A 22,625-nucleotide genomic window follows, 5' to 3' on the forward strand; every position below is an offset into this window, starting at 1 on the left:
TTTAAGTGCTCATTACAGTGATTATTTTTGCTAGCATTTAATTTTTATAAAATTCAATTGATCAGACCTGAATCCACGATTAATTACCTGAGTCTGACTAGACATAAGTGGGTACTAACGAGCAGTAAACGAATGTCCAAGTCCCATTTTTAGCATTGTTCTTGCACTAAGTACTGTCCACTTTCAACATCCCATTGTCTGGAGGTTCCTATTCCGTAACGGTTCAATTTAGTCTTTTGTCATTTTGATTCCAGAATTTTTTAATAATTAAAAGTATCAATGCTCTCAGAGTTTTTGAGGTGTCATACAATCATATTTTCCATTTTTTTACTATTATAAAAAAATCATCCATCAATAAACTTGAAGATTCATCACTGATGTGTGAGCAGCATGGTATAATACATACTACATGAAATTTGAGTTGGACAGATACAAATTATGTAACCTGTTTCTTCATTTATTAAATGGGAATACAGTACCTACCTCATAGTGCCACAGGTGATATAAGTAAAATGTCTAGCACAGTGTCAGGATATGATCGTACCGAATAAATAGTAGTTTTTCTTACTTTGAAGTAAAAGTATTAAACAACTAATATACAGACATTTTATCTTGTGAGTTCTGAGATGATGACATTTTTGAGCTGGAGAGGCCCTCGGTACAAACTTTTATTATACAGATGAGAAAACTGAAGAACTGAGAAAGTGAAAAGACTTATTCAAAGTGAAATATCTAGTTTTCTCATTAAGTAACTATTTGTTTAATGAAGGACTGATAACATTACATAATCACTGGAAACCAATTTCTTATGTATCAAGTAATGGTCTTTCTCCTAGAAGGATGGCTTATCACCACATGTAGCAATGTTAGATGTAAAATATAAAAAAGAATGAGAAAATTTGTATGAATGTCTCTTCTTAATACATATTTCCTTGAAAAATACGTATTAATAACACTTTACATGTAACCTATTTAACTATTTAGTTAAAAATGCATTGATTTATTGTTCTAATCGATTACCCACTTATGCAATATAACATTAAAGAAAAGGACTAAGTCACATGTGGCATATTTAACAGCCATTTAATAGCTGATTTTCTATTCAAAAAAAAAATAGAATTGTTGGAAAAATCCATTAGTATATAATACAGTTCATTTGGCATATTTCTGATGTTTATAATTTAGTAAATTTATTTCCCACTATATCAGTCTTATCAGATTTATATGCGAAAATACTAAAATGGTAAATTTTCATATAAAAGAAAAAGGCATTATGATATATGAATTTTAAAATAGTGGTTTCCTAGAAATTACACTGTGGCAGTCCTGCCTTCCTGAGGTTATTCAACAGCACTTCAGTTTATATAATTACCACACTAGCCTCCCTTACAGAGCACACAAGGCACCCAGGTTGGTCACTATGGCAACAGATTCTGAATCAGAGTAGCCCCATCCTAATACTATGCATAAAGCCTCTTGAAAAAAGTTTTGTTTTTTTTTTTTTTAATTTTAAATACATTTCCCAAATTACAAGAACACAATTTCTGGGTAGTTGTTCTAGTTTCTTGTAAGTGTAATTTGGCCAATAAATGTCTGGGCACACACAATTTCTTGACTAGCAAAGGAAATATGATGCAAACATTTAAATACAGATTTTGTTTTCATCCTGGGCACCATTTTGTAAAGAGGAAGAAGAAAATAACATTTCAGGATTAAAAACACTGAAGAAATAGCTATGGGAGGAAATCAACTCTCTTTCATCTTTATACTGTAACAAGAGCTCTTTCATGCTTATTTTTTAGACTCTTAAAACGCACAGATCTAAGCAAATAAAACACTATCTTTCCATTAATTTTTAAAAAAAGAACAAACATGTGTTGCAAGGGCTACATTTATAAACCTTGCACCATAAAATTCTCTTTTTATCTATAAATCAAAAGGGACACAGATTTGCTGAAGATTCCTGTCTATCCCACATCTCCAGGAGGCTGATAAAACCTTGCCCAGGCTGCAGTGGAAGCTACTTTCTCATTTCCTGTTTGCTGTTTGAACAGGCTTTGCAGCTGTGGTGACTGAATATACGCAGCAAGGCTGATAATGCTCACAGTTACATAATAGGACTTTGCAAAGCGCTGCCCCATCCATTAACTCCTTTGAAACTAAACGTAGGGTTTTCTTTTCTCCCATTGGGAAGATATTTATATATTTTATTTAAAAATTCTTTCTAATCTACCACCGAACAACAGAAAGAAATTCACACAATAACTCGTTGTGTAGTATCCTGTTTATAAAGTAAGCTCAACTTTTTATTTGTTTTCTTCCAGTGCCTTATGTTCAGCCCCTATTCTATGCCATATTTCTATTTTCAGCTGCAGGCTGATTTAGTTCCTGATGACCTCTTTGAAAAGTCTCCTTTTTCCTTTCCCCCCTTGGCTCCATTCTCACTGTGTTTTCTAGGGTATATATTCTTCCCCACTCCCCAGCAGCCCTATGACTTAGAAAGAATGTACAATATCTACCTCGGCCTACAAAAAGCAGACACGTGGTCCCTTCGGCGGATGTGATTTAGCCCATGGAAAAGAGGGCTGGCGTTGGAGTGAGGTTTGATCCCCAGAACTCTGGCTCCCTCCCGGCGGCGCCCACGTGATTTCCCAATCTCTTTCCTGCGGGCCCCCTCATTTGCAGAACAATGTGGATTCCAGTTCTTGCCTTTCTAACTAAAGGGAAGAAGAGAAAGGTCAGGCTTGACTGTGTCAAGGATCTTTCACGCTGCTGAGCCGGCCCCCTCCATTTAGTCAGGCCCCAGTATATTTAAAAATGAATTTAAACATTGCACTGAAGTTGAAATATCTGCTTAGCGATTATAGTTCTAAGATTAACAGAGGACCTTCAGTGCTGTCGGTGTCTCTCTGTGACTGTACGTATCTAACTACATTTGGAAATAAAAACAAATGTCTACATTTTCGGCCCTTAATGAATTTGAAATCCTGGCACGATGCCCTCTTGTCTGGATAGAGGAATGTCCCAACGTGAACTTGAGGAGTCCAGGGGAAAGCAGTGGAGCAACAGAGATATTGGGTGACAGGTTAATAATAATGGCTAATACTTGTAGAGCATTTCCTGTGTACCAGGGACAATTTTAAGGATTTTATGTCTGCTGACGTAGTATGCTTTCTTAGGCAGGGACTACTGTTATCCAAGTTTTTATACATGGAGAAACTGAGGCACAGAAAGATTAAATAACTTGCTCAAGTTTGCACAACTAGCAGTGGGATTGAGCCTATGCTCTTAAGCACTGTGCCATTTGACTCCTTACCTGGATACAGAGCAGAAAACGCAGGTACAAAGCAGAAAACGCAGGGACCAGAGGGGGAGTATGAGTATCCTCAGACTCACAGCAGAGGGAGGGATGTGGATGTGCGGTGGCAATGGTGGTGGGGGCTTAGAATATCATTAACAAGATGAGGCGGGGACTTAGCAACACATGCCATATTGATTATCCCCTCATTCCACGGCTGTCCCCAGGGCCGAGGAACTGGGGAAACAAGGTTGGTATCTGCACTCACATTCTGTCCCCATAGGCCATATGATATATTCAAATCGCAATGGAAAGTGCCGTTTTTCAATGACACGTGGAATCTGATCCAGCTTCATGGGCATGTGACTCGGGCAGTCGCCCAGGGCCCTGTGCTCTGAATGACCCAGCACTTGGATTAATGCTCTATTGTCACCGTCTTGAAAGTCCTAACGATTTTTGAACAAAGAGGTCTGTCCCATGTTTTGTTTTGCAGTGGGCCCCACAAATCACGCAGCCAGCTCTGTGTGGGATCTTGAGCGATCTGGAGAAGTTCATAGCTCTGATTTTCTAGGGGAGACAAGATTCTATTTCCCTGTGGTCCCTCTGGAACTGCAGTGCTGTTAAGTCTGCAGTTGCCTGTTAGTGGATTTGCATTTTGCTGCCATCTAATACTTTCCCTCACAGGGGAAAGCAGTCAGCTCTCACTAATAGGGGCTTTAATGATGCCCTGCCAAGGTCCACGTGCATCGCCAGGAGCAAAAAGGCTCAGGACAGGCTTCAAATTCAACAGCAGGGGTTAACTACAAGGGGCCCTCTTTGCAGAAAGATAAAACACTGTTAACCTCAGCAAGATTTGCAGCTGGCCCCAAGGAGTGCTCCTGCAGGGTAACAGAGGTCTATGCATACAAATGTCCCCCTGGAAATTTGTATTTCCTGTTCCATAGTGTTTGTGTAATTTAGGTATGCCATACTTAAGACAAAATGTACCAAAATTTGTAAAGAAAATCAAACTGCCTCAGTACAAGGAAGCCAATCTGATAAGTCCTCTATTTCCTCTCTCAATGCTCCAGCTGTTTGGCACTAGAATAAACAACTGCTCACCAGTGGCGAGTTTCCATGGAATTGTTCGTTGCTCCTGAGGCTTTTTTTGATGTGAAGGGTAGTGAGCTGATTTTCTCCACCAGGGCAGTAATGATACCAGTGAGCAGGAACTATGTGTGTGTGGGGGGAGGGGGGGAGGAGCAACTTCTCAAAGAAGACAAAGAGGGAATTTCACGCCTCTATCATTCAGGGGAGGCTGGACCTTCATCTTCAAGGAGATCTGTGGGATTATGCTGAATTAATTATGATGGCTACCATCTTCTATCCTCTGCTATGTCCCAGACACCCTTGAAGGGCTTTACCCATGTCAACCTAGTTAATCCTCAGAACAAGCCAATGAGGTAGGTATTATTATTATCATCTCCACTCATAAGGTGAAGGACCTGAGGCTCAGAAAGAGTAAGCAGTTAAGTCAGGAGAGCAGCTGTGGGGCTGCAGGAGCTACAGGTTCATCCAGAACAATAGCAGGCAGTGCGGAGTCCCCATTGGGGCCTGACTGTGTGTGCAGCTGCTGATGCCGCGTCCTGTTCGTCCTCACAATAAACCCCCATTACCGAGGAAAGCATGATTGGTCGCCCTTGCTTCTGCAACCTGAAAGAGCCTATAGAATACAGATCCTATTGTGAATGCTTTTGTAATTTGGAGATTCCTTTTTTATATACGTATCAACGGAATAATTAGCCTCTTAATGTATCCAAGGGGAATTCAGGAGGAGGAGGAAGAAGCGGCTCCTGTTTTTGAAGCATTTGCAATCATTGTTGGAGAGACAGAGCCAACAGATGGGGAACAATAGTGAGGGACTGTAAGCAAATGAAGCAGAGTGGTCTTTGCCCATGAATGGTGTGGGAAATGAGAGAAGGGTAGGGTGTTTACTCACTGGTTATGGCATTAGGTATTATGGGAGATGGAAAGAAGAAACTGGGAGGCTTTGGGCATTTATTTTATATATTTATCTTCAGATTTAACCTCGTCGAATATACAATAAAGTCATAAATGATCTCAAAGACTCTTTCCAGCTTTACCATTCAATGAATTCTAACTTTTTTTGTAAAGCTAGATTTTCACATGTGGAATCTGCTTAAAAGTCGAGGCACGCCATAACTGATATGGTCCAGACCAAAGACCACGTGGTGAGGTTGATATAGTTTCTTGATTTCGCATTAGCTCCCAAGAGTATTTGTTTCCTGAACTTTAGCCCTTTAGCTTTTCTTGGCTACTCAATTTAATGATTGCCCCAGCCGTGTGTGTGTGTGTGTGTGTGTGTAATTTGTAATTTTCTTCATTTGCGAAAATATATTTAAAAAGGACATAGACTATAGAACTTAATAATAACTTGTTTTGATTTCTTTGAAGAAATAAAATTTACCAAATTGAATAATCAGTCATTTGCTCATTATCATTTAAATTTTTTCCCTGTGTCTTTATTGTTTTTATATATTGCTTTCAACATTCCAAGTTATTCTAGCCCCCCAACTGATTATAATTGATTATAATTGTTTAGCATACAGTTTTGAATCAATGAGTTCTGTGGTGAAGACTAAACAAATTTTTAAAAATCAGTTTTATATCATTATGCACACCATGTTTTCAAGAGTAAAAGGGTTTTTATCCTAGATAGGCATGCGTTTAAGATAAAAAAAAAAAAATGCCTGATGTTCATGATCACCAAAATATAGAAACAATAATTAAGGAAGAGGGACTTAGGAGGTATTTTTACAGTAGAATGCAGTGACTTTCTCTAACCTGACAAATAATCTAGAGAGCGCATAAATTAGTTTTTCTTTAAGTGTGGTCTCCAGATCGGCAATATTAGCATTAAACAAATTCTCTGGTCTTACTCAAACTTAATCAGAACTTCGAGAGACGGAGTCTAGCCGTCTGTAATATCACGAGCCTTCCAGAAGTACCTTAAAGTTTGAGAATCACTCTCATAATCCAGACTGCCGAGAGAATAGAATAGATCATAAACTGTATTTAATGATCAACTTTCCCTACACCAAAAGGCGTGAACTCTCTCTTCTTCAGTGCCTCAGCCCCTCACCTCTTGTGTTTTGCATTTCTCTCACAATATATCCTGTTTTGCCTTGTGTATAGTCCGTATTGTCTAACTTCTTTGATAAGTTCCTGAGACCAGGGGCTACATCCTACTCATCTTTGTTACATGTATCATAGGGTCAGACACCTAGTAATAACTGTCAATAGTTGTTGAATTGTGGCATGCAATAGCAGGGCTATCAGCCCAGGCCAGAGAATCATCGGATAGCTTTTGGCCAAGATTATTAGCTATGTGAGGTAGATGTACACAGCATGCCTGTCCCAACATATTCCCCTGAAGGTGACTGGCATTCATTTTTTTAAAGATTTTTAGAAAGCTTACAACCAGTGTTTAAAATACAAAATCCACCTAAGAGAGATCAAGAAATAGAAGGAAGATCTAGAGGATGAGCTTAGCTCTTTTACCTCCTGGAGATATTAAGGGGCAGCATATAGACACTAGAAAGGAACAGAGCTGGGAATCATTGGGAACAAATCTTTGATTTCACAGTCTTGCCTGGGGCCTTGACTGACAGTAGCTGCTGCTTTAACCTCCATCTGTGGCTTCACGCCTTTTTAAAAGAGACTCAAGAAATCTCACTTTGGTCTTATAGGGAATATTTTCAGCCTAAGAAGAGAACTGTCAGCATGAGAAGCATGTTCCTCTTGCTTTCCCACACCCAAAGACAAACACTAAGACAATAACATTTTGGAAAGAATCTGAAGACACACAGTACAAAACATGTTTAGTTTATTATTTTGTATGCTTTTCTTAATACCATTGCGTGAAAACAAAGAATAAATGAACAAGTCCTCCCCCTCCAAACAATGTTTACATTTATTTATTTGTTAGCCACTCATGTCTTGAAATTCATTCTACAACATTATAAACCCATGGCAAATTCTGAACAGAAAAATTCATGATAGGAAAATACAATCAGGAAAGATATGGTTCACATGGACAAAACCCCCCAATTTTTCATCTTTCTTTGTGATTTCATCTGGATCACGTTTTATCTGCATTGGCTCAGTTTTGTTTTGTTTTGTTTTGTTTTCCTGAGCTACTTACTGCAGCTGTTTTCACAGGTTCATTTACCGAGGAACACTGCCATCAAGCGGCCTGATGTGTTAAAGACAGCTCAAAAAAGACGACTAGCAGTATGGTTTTAATTTTGATTTTCTCTTCGGGAAAATGTTTGTGGCTTTAAAATGTGCTTTGTTGTTTGAAACTGTGTTTGTTGGTTTATTTCTAAAACAGCATCCTTAAAATATCTGCCAAAAGATGAACTCGGTGTCAGCTTTCGAATCCTCTAAGTATATGGTAATCATGTCAAAGATCTCACATACATATATAAGATAATCATTGATCATTGTTTATTTTATAAATTTGTAAAGATTTCATAAATTTATCCACTTGAAGGAGATTAGAATACCTTTTCCATGTACACCGAGGTGGCTGCCTAGATTGTCTTCACACTGATAAGTCAGTTTAAGAAGAGGAGATATTGAACAAGAACTGGCAGGAGGCAGAATCATGTACTTCGAAAAAAGACACCAGGTTGGAGTCTCCACTTTGTCACTAATTTATATGTCCTCTTGAGCAAGTCACATAAACTATCTGGCCTTAGCACTTTCTTTTTTGAATAAGTAGGCTTAACACACTTAAGTTAAAACCGTTTTTCAGTTTATAATTCTGTAATTCTTCTTGACAAATAAACAAGTTCTTTAAAAAAACAAGACTTGTTTTTCTTTAGGTATATTATTTTCCCTGATTTCCTGTAAATACGCTCCCTCTTCCTCCTTATCCCTCTCAGCTCTAACTGAAGCTTTGTCTGCATGACTCATCATGCAAAATTTTCTCTGCAAGAACCTAGAGATTAAATGTGATGCTCAGCAACAGCTTCAGGACAAATGGCTTTCTTACATCTTGTAGGCGTTCACGGTTTAGTTATCTCTACAACTATAAAATAAAATTGATGAATCTTAGCAATTAGGAGACAGCTTACTTGCTTCTAAGAACTGTAGGTATTACAGAACGTTCCAGAATACTACAAAAACATAACTCAGAATAGTCTGATGCCTTTAACACCTGAAAGAGATGGGTGATTTTCTTCCCTAACTACACCTTCTGCTTTATAAATCTGTCGTAATTGCGAAGAAGATGCAAAAGCGGCTTGGAGTACAGTCGTGAGGTTTATGTTCTGCTGAGACAAAATTATGGTAAATTATTCCCTCGAGCTGATTTTGTGAAAGGTGAGGAATGGAAATACAAGCTGGCGTTGATGTTTAAACTGCGATAGAAGGGCATGTAAATACAGGTCAGTTGCTAGGAGACCTGGAGCACAGAGTTAATGCCTCCCCCTCCTTCCCCTCGCCCCACCCCTGAGACCCCCGCCCCTGTGTGCGCAGAGATGTTTTATCTCAAGAAACCTTGTCTTTCACAGTCAACGATGACATCAAATGTATAGTCTGTCACAATTCAGGTGGACCAGTATTTGGTTATTACTTGAGTCAATTCAGCCATGCTGTCGTCCGCCACCCACACAGGGAACAATTGAAAGAACAATGTAACATGATGCTCCAGAAAAGCTCAGAGAGATTCACTCTAAATTGAGTTTAATTACTCTGACCTGAAAGACAGCTAGTTTGTTCGCTGATTTTAGTTGCAAGAATTGCTTCCGCATGCCAAAGAGAGAGATAACAAGCCGCAGGAGAGTTCTCAGGGAAGATGTGCTCGAATAGGACTCTGGGCACTGTTGCTATACAAAGCAACCATTTCAGCCATTTGTGGGATTTTTAAAAACAGATTTTATGCTAAACACACACTTCCGGTTTGTAATTACCACCAATATAAACTTGCAGAACTTTAGAACTGGAAGAGGTTTGCGAGTTCTTCTAGCGCCCCCAACTGGTAGAAGACGGAACCTGAGCCTGTCTGTGAGTAAGGGCGATAGGCAGCCACTTTCAGAAAATCATAGCAAGGACTTCTGCTTTTGTAAACACTATCGAGCTTTGCCAATATCCGGAAGAGGAAAAACAAAACAAAACAAATACTAAAGTCTGAAGAGTGGGTACAGTAGGTCTCATTTTGCTTTAAAAAAAACTGAGTCACCGAGAGATATTTTGAATTATTTGAAACACACAATTATTATCAAGAGAGCAGGAACACCATGTGGGTTCCCAGTGCAATGGTCCTTTCCAGAAACACCATCTAGTCTTTCTCAGGAACGTTGTGCTGTTCTATTAGCCCGCTGTTATGAACAGCAGCAAGGCAGCAACGGTAGTCTTGCAATGCTTCTGGAATGTTTTATAATGTACAAAGCATTTTTATACACATTATTTCATTTGACTCTTACAAATGTGGGAATTAGTCTTACCAAATAGTATTCTTAACACACAGCATTGATCTACATTGTTATAAAAATATAGTTCTAATTGTAGTGGGTTGCTAATTCTCTGTTACAATCCTATGGCCGTGTCCCAATACGAAGGGTGATACAGTGGGCTTAGAGACTAACTAATTGACCTTAATATTAATGGTTTGGAAATTTTTTGTATTTGCTCCACTTTAATATTGAATAACCACAAATAAAATTAAATGTGCATTTTACTGCTTATCTATGGAAAATATAAAACTATCATCAATTATAAGTTATTTTTGAGAAACTACTATGTATCAGACTGGACACACAGCAAACATAAAGATGCTGTTCTAGGTTTAACTTTGAAAGAATTGGCCTTGGGCTCAAGAACTAGAAGAAATGAAATAAATGGATATTGATAAGTTCCACTCCTAAGCTTTACTGAGCCAGGACCAGGCTAGAAGTGAAGGATGCTTCATCTTATATATTGGCTTAAGGAGAACACTTTTTTTCCAATCTGTACAAAGGGTGACTGACTTACAGGCTGTTTGCAACCCTAGACCTTCCCTAATTCACTTTTCTCTGTGGCATGTATTACCACCTGACAAATTATATATTTATTGTCTTTTTTTTTTTTTAATAATCTGATTCCCCACAGCCTCTCCACTAGTATACAAGCTTCATAAAGGTAGATTTTTCTTCATTTATCTGCAGAGAAAAAAGCAGCAGTGATAGCTAAGATGGATTCTAATGATACTCATTTCTTTGTATTCATGCTTTTCTTTTATCCCCATCTTATACTGAATCAGGGCTGCTCAGTGTGACCAACAGAATATGGTGGAAATGATGGTGTATGACTTCCTAGGCTAGGTAATAAAAGGCATTGCAGCTTCTAACTCACTCTTCTGGATTTTTCATTCTGAGTGAAGCCAGCTGCCATATCATGAGGACACTCAAGCAGCTTTATAGAGTACACAGGCAGGAACCAAACAGCCAGCACCAAATTTGTTAGTCAAGTGACCAAACAATTTGGAAAGAAGTTCTAAATACTAGCCTTTAAATCTTTCAGCTGAGACCTCACATATTGTGTAGCAGAGACCACTAGCCTTTCCCATAGTGTCCTGTCTGAATTCTTGTCCCACAGAAACCATGAGAAATAAGTCATTATTATTGCTTTCAGCAAATACATTTTGAGGTTATTTGTTATGTAGCAAAAGACAGCTAATATAATGTCTGGCTCATGGTAAGTTTCCAATTCATATTTATTGAATGAAGTGATAAATGTAAGCACATTTATTTTCCTAGGTTACTCAGTGAGCATAATATAATTCTGTTATTAACCTAAATGAAACCATATAAAAAGCCTTTGCTCATTGGTTTGAACTCTCAAGATGTAGGCTTGAATCTTAGATCTGTTACTTATCTGGCCTGTGACCTTGTATAAATCACAGTCCTTGGTTCTTAGTTGTTCTAACCTTTAAACTAGAAATAATAACAATTATAATTATGCTACTAATGGTACCACCAACCTGGCAGGGCCCTGTTGACATGGTATACCCTTGGATCAGAGCCGTCTTGAAACCTATGTTATAACTAGAATAATCCATTCCGTGAACCAATAAATCTTTATCATTCAAGTCAGTTACAGTCGTTGGTGTTACCTACAACCCAAATTATTTTTATACAAAGCATTAACACTAAAGTAAAACAACACCAAACAAAATAAGACGACATGTAATAAGTAAGATGCTACATGACAGAGTTAAGTACAAAAGCTTGAAGAAAGGGACGTCAGACCACTTTATCAACCATTTCTGTGAGATGATGTCAAGGATATCCTAATTCATCTGCTGCAGAGGTCAGGGAGGCCTGAGGTTTCCTGTTGTTACGAGACACTTTTGCAACATTTTAGAAACCTTGGCTTCTGATTTCTATTCTGTGGTTGCATTATTTGATAAATAATTGTTGGCTTACTAGCATCAAATCCATGTTTAAATGCCACAAGGGTTTACAAAACTATTTGTGTTCCAGAGAAAATATTCCAAGTGGTTAGACTGTGTTGAGCACAGAAATCAAGAAAACAAGCAACCAGGCTTCTATGCCTGTGCCTCCTCCACGGTCCCCAGAGAGTACAAGAGGATCTTACAGGCCACTTGCCACAACGTCATCACTTTGTCAGAAAGCTCTTCATTTTGTTCCAAGAACAGAGGACACTGTCGTGGGCATGTCGTGAAATACTAATAAAAAAAGTCATCTTTCAGGATGGAGAATTTTCATTTTTAAGAAATTTCTGACAGTCCTGAATAGACAGCGTGAAACATGGCCACTGTGTAATTTGGCCTCCGAGGCCCAGAGAGATGGTGTGTTGAAGCAGTGGTCTGGATAATGCAGGTAGGGCTCAAATCTGTTTTATTAGCATTGGTCAAACTACTTCCTATATATTAGAATGACTTTGATGGGCAATTTAATTAAGCTGCTATTTGTTTTGTAAATACAAATAATAATCTTAGTTTTATCCTCTGCTGCTCAGATAAATTGGTCGATAATTGAGTTTTTAGCACAATAATACAAATAAGTTTCTCAATTTTATATATTTCTTCATGGAAATTTGCTGTTTTCTCAAATTATTCCATGAAGTTTAGATTTATTTATTTTTATAATTTTGAGATGAGACCGAAATAGCTTCTGTGAGAAAAATTAAAGTCCTCTCTTTAAGGTAAAATTATAAATATGTTTCTAAATATTAAAGCAATGCTTTTCCATTTCATTCTTAAATCATTTCCCTTGTAGCCTTTGGCCTTCAGGGCCAAGTCTTGAGGTTTATCAACCCAAGGAAAGAAAATATGGGAGTATCCCAGGGCAAATATGCTGTTTATCAGGTTTATATGTCAATGTTGAGTTTTAGAAAGAAAATAGTTGTGAAAATCAGGCATTAAGAAAATGAAGATTTTTCTAAATCACTGTATCTCCTTTATACCAGGGATCATGCCTCAAGGATCGGGATCTGGGAGTTCCTTCCACAATGCAAAGATGGCAACTCTTCCTCCCACGGAGAACTCAACAAGCTTGCTGACCCAGGGAGAAAAAGGAAACGTTAAAGAGGAAGTAAAAAGTCTCAAACTAGGCCCTTCTAGTCAGGAAGACTGGAAGTCTTGAGAAATTATGAAAGGAGATATAGGTCGGCTGAGGGGCATGTTCTCATCCTTGTTCACACACTTCTTCCAGGGTTGAAATTTGGTAGAGCGAGAAAGGGGAGAAGGAACTTAGAAGCAATCAAGTATGGGTGAGAAGGTCTGAGGACACCGAGATTAGAGGTCCAGTATCAAGGAGAATGTGGACCCCTTGGAGAACTCTAGCCCCAGCTTAAGTCCATGTCTATTCTGCCCTAAAAAGATGGCAGGAAGGCAGCTATGGCAAGCTACTGGTTCTTCATGGCTTTTCTGTGAGTGTGGGGAAGGACACAGTTTCTGAGTACACATTGGCCTAACATAGCCAAGGGGCTGCAGTGTTTGAAGATATCAAAACTGGAGGCAAATGACCAGGAACACATGCTCCATTGGTGGGAGCCAGAAATTTGAATACAGCCACATAGGTCCAATTCAAAGGAGCCACTCAGCCACTCTGCCATGAAGATCAGGGAGGGCCCAGAGGACAATGAGTCCATCTGAGGACCCCCTCTTTCCTCATGAGGTCATATAAGTTGCATTATTACTCCTGACTGATATTTCTGGTAAACACTTCTTTGGCCATACTGGTTATTTATGGCCAAAGTCCCTTGTAATTGATATTAGTTGTTAAATATTAGAATTTTGAATATTACTTCTATACATATCTCATATTTCCAGGAACCATTTTAGAAGTGAGGTCAGAACTCTCAAAAATAGAGAATTTTATCCAAATATTTGGATAAGACTAAATATATTAGGTTGTATTAAAATTAAATTGTCCTTTCCTTTGACAATAAGTAAGGTAGAGAACACATAAGGAGGATCAGATCAATTAATTGGATATAAACAAACTATATTATTTTTGTATAAAATTCGGTGAATTACAACTTAGTGACAAATTCCACTGTACAGAAGATGGAAAGATCTGAGGACTTCCATTACCACTTAAATTCATCAACATACTAAGTTCCACATGGTCAGGAGTTTTGTCTGTTTTGTCTATTTGGTTTACTGCTGTATCTCCAGGGCTCAGAATAAGTGTCTGGCATATGGTAGGTGCTCAATAGGTATTTATCGAAGGAATAACAATTTTAACATGAGGCAGACTTTCAAAGTGCCCCCTAAGAATCCTGATATAATTTCAACAAAAGCAGAATGTCCCTAGTATCATCCACCATATTTACGGTCGAACACCAAAATTTAAGAGGAGCGTTCATCAATAAACTAGAGAGGATTCAGAGGGGAGCAGGCAGGACAAAAGTATTCTGAAAAACACCCCAAATAGTGAACAGTTAACACTATTTGAGGGGGAAAAATGTAATTTGAGAGATATGACACTGTTTTTGAATGTGAGAAAGACCTTCATCAAGGATGAGTCTGAAATAAATGTATGATTGCATGTTCATAATTAGACCAATGGGAAGAAATTATGAATAGGCAAATTTTGGTTCAATGTAATAAAGAAACTTTGGAGTCTAATTTTCAATAATGGAATGGACTGCTTTGTGAGCCAGCAGGTGTGATTTAATTAAATAAATCTGGTATTTTCTTCTTAATATTTATCAGTATTTGCCTCCCTTTGCCTCAATTAATTTGTATATTTTTGAAAGCAGAAAATGTTTCATTTAAAATGGTAGGGTTAGATTTAAAATTTTATGACTGTGGAGAATGATGGGGACTATTAACTGATTGTTCATTATCTCAGTCCCTAAGGTCATAAAATGACAAATTCAAATATGAGAACATATCTTTCACTGTTGAGTCCATATCTCACTCTGATTATCTGATGTTCATCACAAAGTGAAATGGTAAAATTTACGAAAGAGGTAAGACTTCATGATGTTGATTAAAATGTTGGCAAACTCCCCAAATCACTTACAAAACCATTTACTAATGAGGATTTGGCAAGGTTATTTATGTTAATAATTAAGAAAGAAAAGTTCGAAAACATGAGGATTTCATTAGTGTTTCAGTGGGAACTCTAGACGTTGAGTTCAAATATCACTGAAATATCAAAGGATGAAGAGAGGCCATTGGCAAAACTGGTGAAGCTCTTGAGCACTTTTGTATATATGATCCTTTCTACATTAGTTTGACCAAAGTCATTCAAAAGGTAAAGGATATTACTTCATATTATTGTGAAATTGGATCAGAAAAATTATCTTCCTCAGAAAATAACAAACATCTTATTGTGTGGTTCTATAAATTATATACAGTTGCCATCAATCTAAATGTTGTTAAATAGTAAACAAAAAAAATCTGTAATTTTTGCTTTTATTTTTCAAGAGAGTTAAAAAAGAATCACTCCTCCCCATTTTGTGAAATGTCGTCTTCATTTTGAGTAAAGTCAATTTTAGTGGCCTTTCTAGCACTAATTAGCCTCCAATAATGAAACATCATCCTGGATCTCTTTGTTTCCTCTACCGAGAATGCCTTTTTTCTCTTAGTTTTGTCAAAAATGGATAAAACATATCAATAAATGCTATATGTCTACTTGAATTACCTATGTGGACTTCAGAGAAATGATGTCTTCTTATTTACCACCAAGAATAGTGCTAAAGACATCGTAAATAAAAATGAATATTTCTTTATTCATTCATTATTTACTTACTCGTTTACACTGGGCACTGAGAACATGAGAATGATTTAGCTCCTTCATGAGATTTGTAAATCTATAGCTATTCTGAGTTAATAAGGTATCCTTATTAATGTTTAATACAGAAATACTTTTTTATCACAATTGTAATATTTTCTCATTGTATTCAGAAGATGAATTTGGAAGATAAGAAAGAGGTAAAAAAGAAATCAGATATAATCTCACCACTAGGAGATAAAAGCTGATAATATTTGAGAATAGATGCTTGCAGACTTTTCTTCCTGTCTGTACATATAGTACATATATTTATACATTTGTATATTATATAAACAAATACAAATCAGATAAGCATATACAAATTATATAAGTATATACAAATATATATTTATAGACTATATATAGACATTTAAATATATATTTATACTATACATACTCTTTCATTTTTATAATTGCTTATCTCACAGATATTTTTAAATAAATATAGACATACCTTGTCATAATGACTGAAAGATGTTCTACTATATGCATATGCCTTAATTTACTTATCAAATTTTCTACTGTTAGTCTTTTAGATTGCTTCTAGTTTTTTTTACTATTAGTTACTATATAAAAATGTAATTATTCACACACTTTTATTCATTTATCCATTGTTTTCTTTTGTAGACAAATATTTTATACTATGTTAAGCTTGAAATTCTATCTCCTCAAGATTTAAAAATTAAGAGTATTAACAAAATATTTTAAACATTAAAAACACAAGCAAAACTCACCTACAGTGTGAGAAGTCAAAATAATGGTTATCGCTGGGGGTCAGGTGTGTATTTTGATTGGAAGGAGACATACAGGGGGTTTCAAGAATACTTTATCTGCAGTTTTGCTTTTCAGGCTTGCAGTTACCCATGGTCAGACACAGTCTGAAAATATTAAATAGAAAATTCCAGAAATAAACAATTCATAAGTTTTAAATTGCTCACCATTCTGAGTAGTGTGATGAAATCTCTTGCCACCTTGCTCCATCCTGCCCAGCACGAGACTCATCCCTTTGTCCTGAGTATCCGCACAGTATGCTATTCCTGCCCATGAATCACTTAGTGGCCTTCTCAGTTACCAGATATTGTGAGAGAGAGCGAGAACACATTCACATGAGTTTTGTTACAGTACATTGTTATAATTGTTCTATTTTAGTATTAGTAATTGTTGTTAATCTCTTACTGTACCTAATTTACAAATTAAAGTTTATCATAGGTACGTATATATAGAAAAAACATACTTTATATAGGGTTCAGTACTATCCACAGTTTCAGGTATCCACTGAAAGTCTTAGGATGTATCTGCCACAAATAAGGGGACAGCACTGTATTCTATGGTTTAACCTCAGGGTTGGTTACAACGGTGTTCGCATTGTAAAAATTCGACAAGCCGTATACTTGTCACTGTCTACTTTCTTGTATTTATGTTACACATCAACAAAATAAGTTGAAAAATGATGTTATGGTTTGCATCCATGTTTATATCCTTAGGTAAATTCTAAGAATCAAATATTATTATCATTTCAAGGCTTTTTTTTAAATTCATGTTGCTAAATTATTCTGCTGAAAGTATGCACCAGTTTTACTCCCACCAACAATATATAAAATGTAATTTTTTGCATTCAAATTACTATCATCATTTTTCTAATTTTTAATGGTTTCTTTGGAAAATTTTCAAATTTATAGAAAAGCCAAAAGAAGAATAATCTAATATTAAGAATAATATTAATATTAGATTATTAATCTAATATCAATGATTAATATTAGATTAATATTAATGATTAACATTATATTAATATTAACAGAATTATGTAAATGTTAATCTAATATTAATAATTATTAGTAATCATTAGATTTTCCAACTTTTAACTTTTTGCCAAGTTTGCTTTTTCCGTCTCTATTTACACACACATGTTTTTATATGTATATATTTATGTGTATATATGTAAACACATTTATATTTATATTTCTGAACTATTTGAAAAGAAGTTTAAGACATCGTGACAATTTACCTCAAATGTGTCATATTTGTCTACATAACCATGATACGTTTGTTACACATTTAAAAATTAACAATAATTCTATAGTATCAATTAATATCTAGTCCATATTTGTATTTCCACAATTGTCCCAATATAGTGTTTTCTAACTGATTTAAAAACTACATGATTAAATAAAGTTTATTTCTTCACTAAATTTAGCTGTTTCATCTCTTTAGTCTCTTTTTACTAAAACAGTTCCCTGCCACCATCATCCCACCCCCTTTCTTTAATGACATTGAAAGTTTTCAAGTCTAGGTCACTTGAAAACCTTCCGTTTGTTTTCGAATATGTGTGACCATGCTTGATTTTACAGGCTCATATTACAAAATTACTATAGGTTTTCAGAAGCACATGTATCAGCAACTGTAACAAATTTTTATTTTTGGCTATTGGTTAATCAAAGCAAGACCCTGGGTCTCCAGTTGGGCACCAGATGTTTTTACCGAGGACAAAAAAAAAGCATTAAGAGCTTTTAAATCTTACATTATTACTTTGCTCATATAAGAATTAACAGTGGTATTTCATTCTCTGATATGTACTGTGAGGGTTTTCCTTCATATTGGCAGGATATATTATTCAACGAATCAGTTAGTATAGAACTAGTTTAAAAGACTTGAAAACGCAGTGACAGCCAAGAAGGATATTTTGAAGTTTGAAATGATCCTTATATAAATAGAACGGATCAGCATAACTTTGGGATAAAATTAGCCGACAGTTTGTGGGCTCTCCAGCATGTGCCTGTTTGCTTGGTGCCACTCTCCTGATAAATCACAACAAAGCTTCCAGAGGAAGAGGAAGCATGGACGGCACCGCTACCCCTATCACTAAATCTGCAGCTGCCAAGATAGTTAAGAGAAATTTCCTTGAAGCTCTGAAGTCAAATGACTTCGGAAAATTGAAGGCCATTTTAATCCAAAGGCAAATAGATGTGGACACAGTTTTTGAAGTTGAAGATGAGAATATGGTTTTGGCATCTTACAAACAAGGTAAAGTTATAAGTATAATTGGTAAAATTGATAGAAAATTTATTTATTTTTTTTTAGTGCACGACATCAGTCACCCACTCGAAACCAGTAGCTTTAATTGTTTCTTTAAATATGTATTTTAAAAATATTTCTAATTTAATCTTTTCTTTCTTTTTAAGCTAGACCTCATCATGGGTTGATACACACACACACATACATATATTTTTTTTTATTTTCTTTTCTCTCTCTCTTTTTTTCTTTTCTCTATCCTTGTGCCTAGAATTTGAAATTCTGGACAATCACATTTAGCAATGCACTTTCCTTCTCTTTCTAACTGTTCTTCTGCCTATAATGACATAGAGTAAAGAAAATATCTCTATATTGTGGCTAATCATGAGGCTCAGATCTAATCCAGATGGTGTGACCAGCTTGGGGACAGGCTAATAACTCTCTGTTAACACAGCCACTTAAAGATATAACATCTTTATGTTCATCTGTATGAACAAGGGGATTTTTGCCCCCATTTGGAGGGTTAATGAATGGGTAAGGCTGTGTCTTGATGCACCTTAATGGTCCTCATCATTTTAATGAGTTTTCAGTTCAGGCAGAAAAGCTGAAAACAGAAAAACCAAAAAGTTAATTTTTTCCCCTTGAATAATAGATCAAAATTGTAGATATACTTAACACAGATTATCTGCCTCAAAAAAAAAAACTAAGGATAACAAAAATTAAAACTGATTTTCTTTTTATCAAGGGATTTTCTAGAATACATGCTTAATGAATCAGAAATAAATTAGAAGAGTGCAGATTCTGATTTCCCAAATCAGCTAGTTAACGGGGGAACTTGAGTAGCGAGGCCATCTGGTGAGCGGACTGCAAACAAACACCATGTTCAACATCACTTCTGTTTAAACAAAAGAGATGATAAGGTCTTGTGTATGACATTTAGAGGGAGAGAGCGATTCTTTTTTATGTTTAAAATACTTTCCATTCATATATAAATCACTGGCACCATCATTTTTCAGAAACTAATGCTAATGGTATATATTTCTACATTCATTTACTATATTCTGATTTTGAGTTCTCAAGGAAGAATGAAATAATTGAGACCAGTTGTTGCATTTTTAAAACTTGAAGATTTTATAATAAGTTAACATTGCTATTTCGATTGGAAGATCAAGAAAAGGTCTGTTTTTTAAAAAATAGTTGATGGGGGCTCTGTTAAAAGAGTGTATATACAGTATAATTAGGTTTCTTTCATTGTATGGATTTTTTTCAGTGAAACACTCTGAATGCTAAGTATGTTTTTAAGGTTTTTAAAAATTTATATTTGTGCCCAATGTAAAATAACTTAGGTCCAAGTCAATGGGTAATTTATTTGACCCTGCATTGTTAAGACTACCTTTTCTCATCTCCTGAGCATGCAAAGGTCCTGAGGCTGTGAGAAAGGAAGTTTCAGTGGCAGGCTCTAGAGAAGAAGAGTATTGTTTCTCTTGCTTCCTATGGTGTCATCCCCACTGACTGAGAAGAAAATGTGCTTTAAATTCTTTCTGTCAATTTGAGTTGACTCCTATGGTCCTCCCGGAGCTAAATTTTCATTCATGCTAATGGGTGTGTTCATAGTATTAAGACTGTGGATGTGGCTTTCAATTAAGGAGACAGCAAATTACACCCTCTGGGAAAGGAAAGGAACAGTTCCATTCTTTTGCATGCCAAGTGGATGTATGCACAGAAATAATAAGATTTGTGGTCATATCTTTAGGGTTTATGGAGGAAATTATATACACGTGTGTATAGAGAGTAATTACACTTGCTCTCTGTTTGATGTGAAAATGGGTATAAGAACCTGTCTCTTCAATTTTAACCTGGATTAAAGCCTCATCTTTCTTCAAAGTTTCCACAAACTTTTTTACATGTCTTCCAGACTAATTATCAAATCTTTTGGTATTTCAATTAGGAATGGAAGTAATAAATAGAATCTTGGTTGCTAGCCAAGCAAAATAGACCTAAGGGGTTATATCAATTTCTTTAGTCACAAAGGAATTCCTAGGGAACAGCTGAGGAGGCTACAATAAGTTAGTTAGTTAGTTAGTGTGAGGTAGTTTCTTTTTGAATAATTTTAAGGAATGAGATCTCTTTTTTATGTGGCCTTGAAGGGTATGTGGCTGGATTTAACTTTGTGAGGCTTTTTAAAATTACAGTGGATTTCTTGTACGTTGAATCGTTGTGCATTAGTTTTGGATTTTTTAAAGCACTTTTGAAAAGCTCAACCCAGAAAAGTGTACAAATCCTAAGTGTGCAGCTTGATTAATTTTCACAAAATAAACAAACCTGTGTAACCAGCACCCAGATGAAGAATTAGAACATCATCTGTTTGCTTTTAAAGTGTGGCAATATTCAGATTTCAGTAATTTCTGGCTTAATAAGCAAGACAATGTATAAAACCTATAACAGATACCAAGGGTCCTTTAAATTTTCTTGTGTAATTAATAGTGTAATCAATATTCAACATTTGATTGTCCCACAGAAAATCAACAGTGATACAATTAATCCCAAAGCATTTTTACTTTTTTAGGACATATCATAGCACTTTTTACAGGATTTCTAAGAGTGACTGCACTTTTTCCCCTGAAGATAGTATGTCTAACCAGTATAACAGTCAGTTTATAATTTTTGGAAAGGCAACCCAGAACTTTATTGATGAAGAAATCAACTTGGGATCTTAACATTGCTCCCCAAATCCACAATCTAATTGGTACACCAATAATCAAAAGTTGACCTCCTAAGCAAATATAAAATATAGATTTTGTGAGAAAGGTAGAATAGGGCATCTGGAAATTCACTTCTGCTTCCCAATCTCATTGAACAGATTCTCTTACACGTGTGATACAGGCAGATTTAGAAACCAGCTTCCAGGTTCCAACTGTGGGTCCTGCCTAGTCTAGCATCTAATAATGATTCTTCAAGTTAGAGAAATCTCACTTTATTCTTTTAAAGTTATTTTAAACTTAATAATCAAATGTTCAGATAAAAATCATATTTTATTAATTTAAAAAACCTCTCACACTTTGGAAAGCAAATGTTAAAAAAAAACATTCTAATTGGAATTCAGGAGATCTAGAAAATGGCAGAGGTATGGGTCTTAAAATCAAAAACAAGTAAGCAAAATTATATCTACCAGACAAACGCTTTGAAATGGGAATGACATGAGGAAACGTTAAATATGGGAAAAACCTTTTAACTGTCAAATGCAACAAATAGTTGAATAGTCCAGGGATGTCGATGATATAAAGTTTGGAGAGCCAAGCATGTAGTATTTAGAAAGAAAGCAGAGTTTCCAAAAAAACATATTAACACCATGAATAACCATAAAACTGTTTCCACAGGATTTTTGAACTACATACCTCGATTCTCCTTCAGATGTGTGAGTCTTCTCTTGTTATCGATATGGGCAGAATATCACATTTACCTCTTTGAAATGAAATTCCCTCTTCAACGAGGTTAATCAGAGACTTTTTTTTAATCAATGTAATGTACTTTAAGTACCTTGTTTATGGCCCGGAGCCACAGGTTCTTTTGTTGCTAGTCATATTTTTAATTAAAATAACCAATGAAGGATTGCACTGGAAAACTTTCTGGCAAGTACTTTATTTCCTTTACTAGGTAGCACCTGCCATCGAAATATCTTGAAAGCTCTTATTTCCACTCTCAGTGAATAACCTCTTTTTCGCCTAATTTTCCTCTTTGCCAGAAACTGGCTCTCATGCTTATTTATTATCATTTTAGGGTTTTTTTTTTTTGATTTTACATGTCAACCTTACTTATTTTTCTTCTCCTGGGAAAACTCTGAGATTTATCCTGAAAATATTAGCTATTAACAAATAGCCAAGAATTGTGCTGCAGTCTATAATCCTCCAGGACTGAGTAAATACATGGACGCGGGCAGAGCAAATGTCTGCTAATCCAGCCATGAGCAATGTGTGTAACCTTTGACTGTAAAAACAGAGGCTTCTCGGGTGTGGGTTCTTTGG

General features: G+C 36.0%; 1 protein-coding gene across 1 annotated transcript in view; it reads left to right on the top strand.

Annotated features, from left to right (window-relative positions):
- The first annotated feature begins 18,363 nt into the window (after positions 1 to 18,363).
- Positions 18,364 to 22,625, top strand: part of ASB4 (ankyrin repeat and SOCS box containing 4) — a 52,915-nt gene continuing 48,653 nt past the window's right edge. Inside the window, exon 1 of the mRNA XM_016131466.2 lies at positions 18,364 to 18,615. Within this exon, the coding sequence (XP_015986952.1) occupies positions 18,429 to 18,615 (187 nt within the window). The 5' untranslated portion in view covers positions 18,364 to 18,428. The remainder of the gene's footprint in view (positions 18,616 to 22,625) is intronic.

This window comes from Rousettus aegyptiacus, unplaced genomic scaffold (assembly GCF_014176215.1).
Source record: "Rousettus aegyptiacus isolate mRouAeg1 unplaced genomic scaffold, mRouAeg1.p scaffold_m13_p_13, whole genome shotgun sequence".
Taxonomy (NCBI): Eukaryota; Metazoa; Chordata; class Mammalia; order Chiroptera; family Pteropodidae; genus Rousettus; species Rousettus aegyptiacus.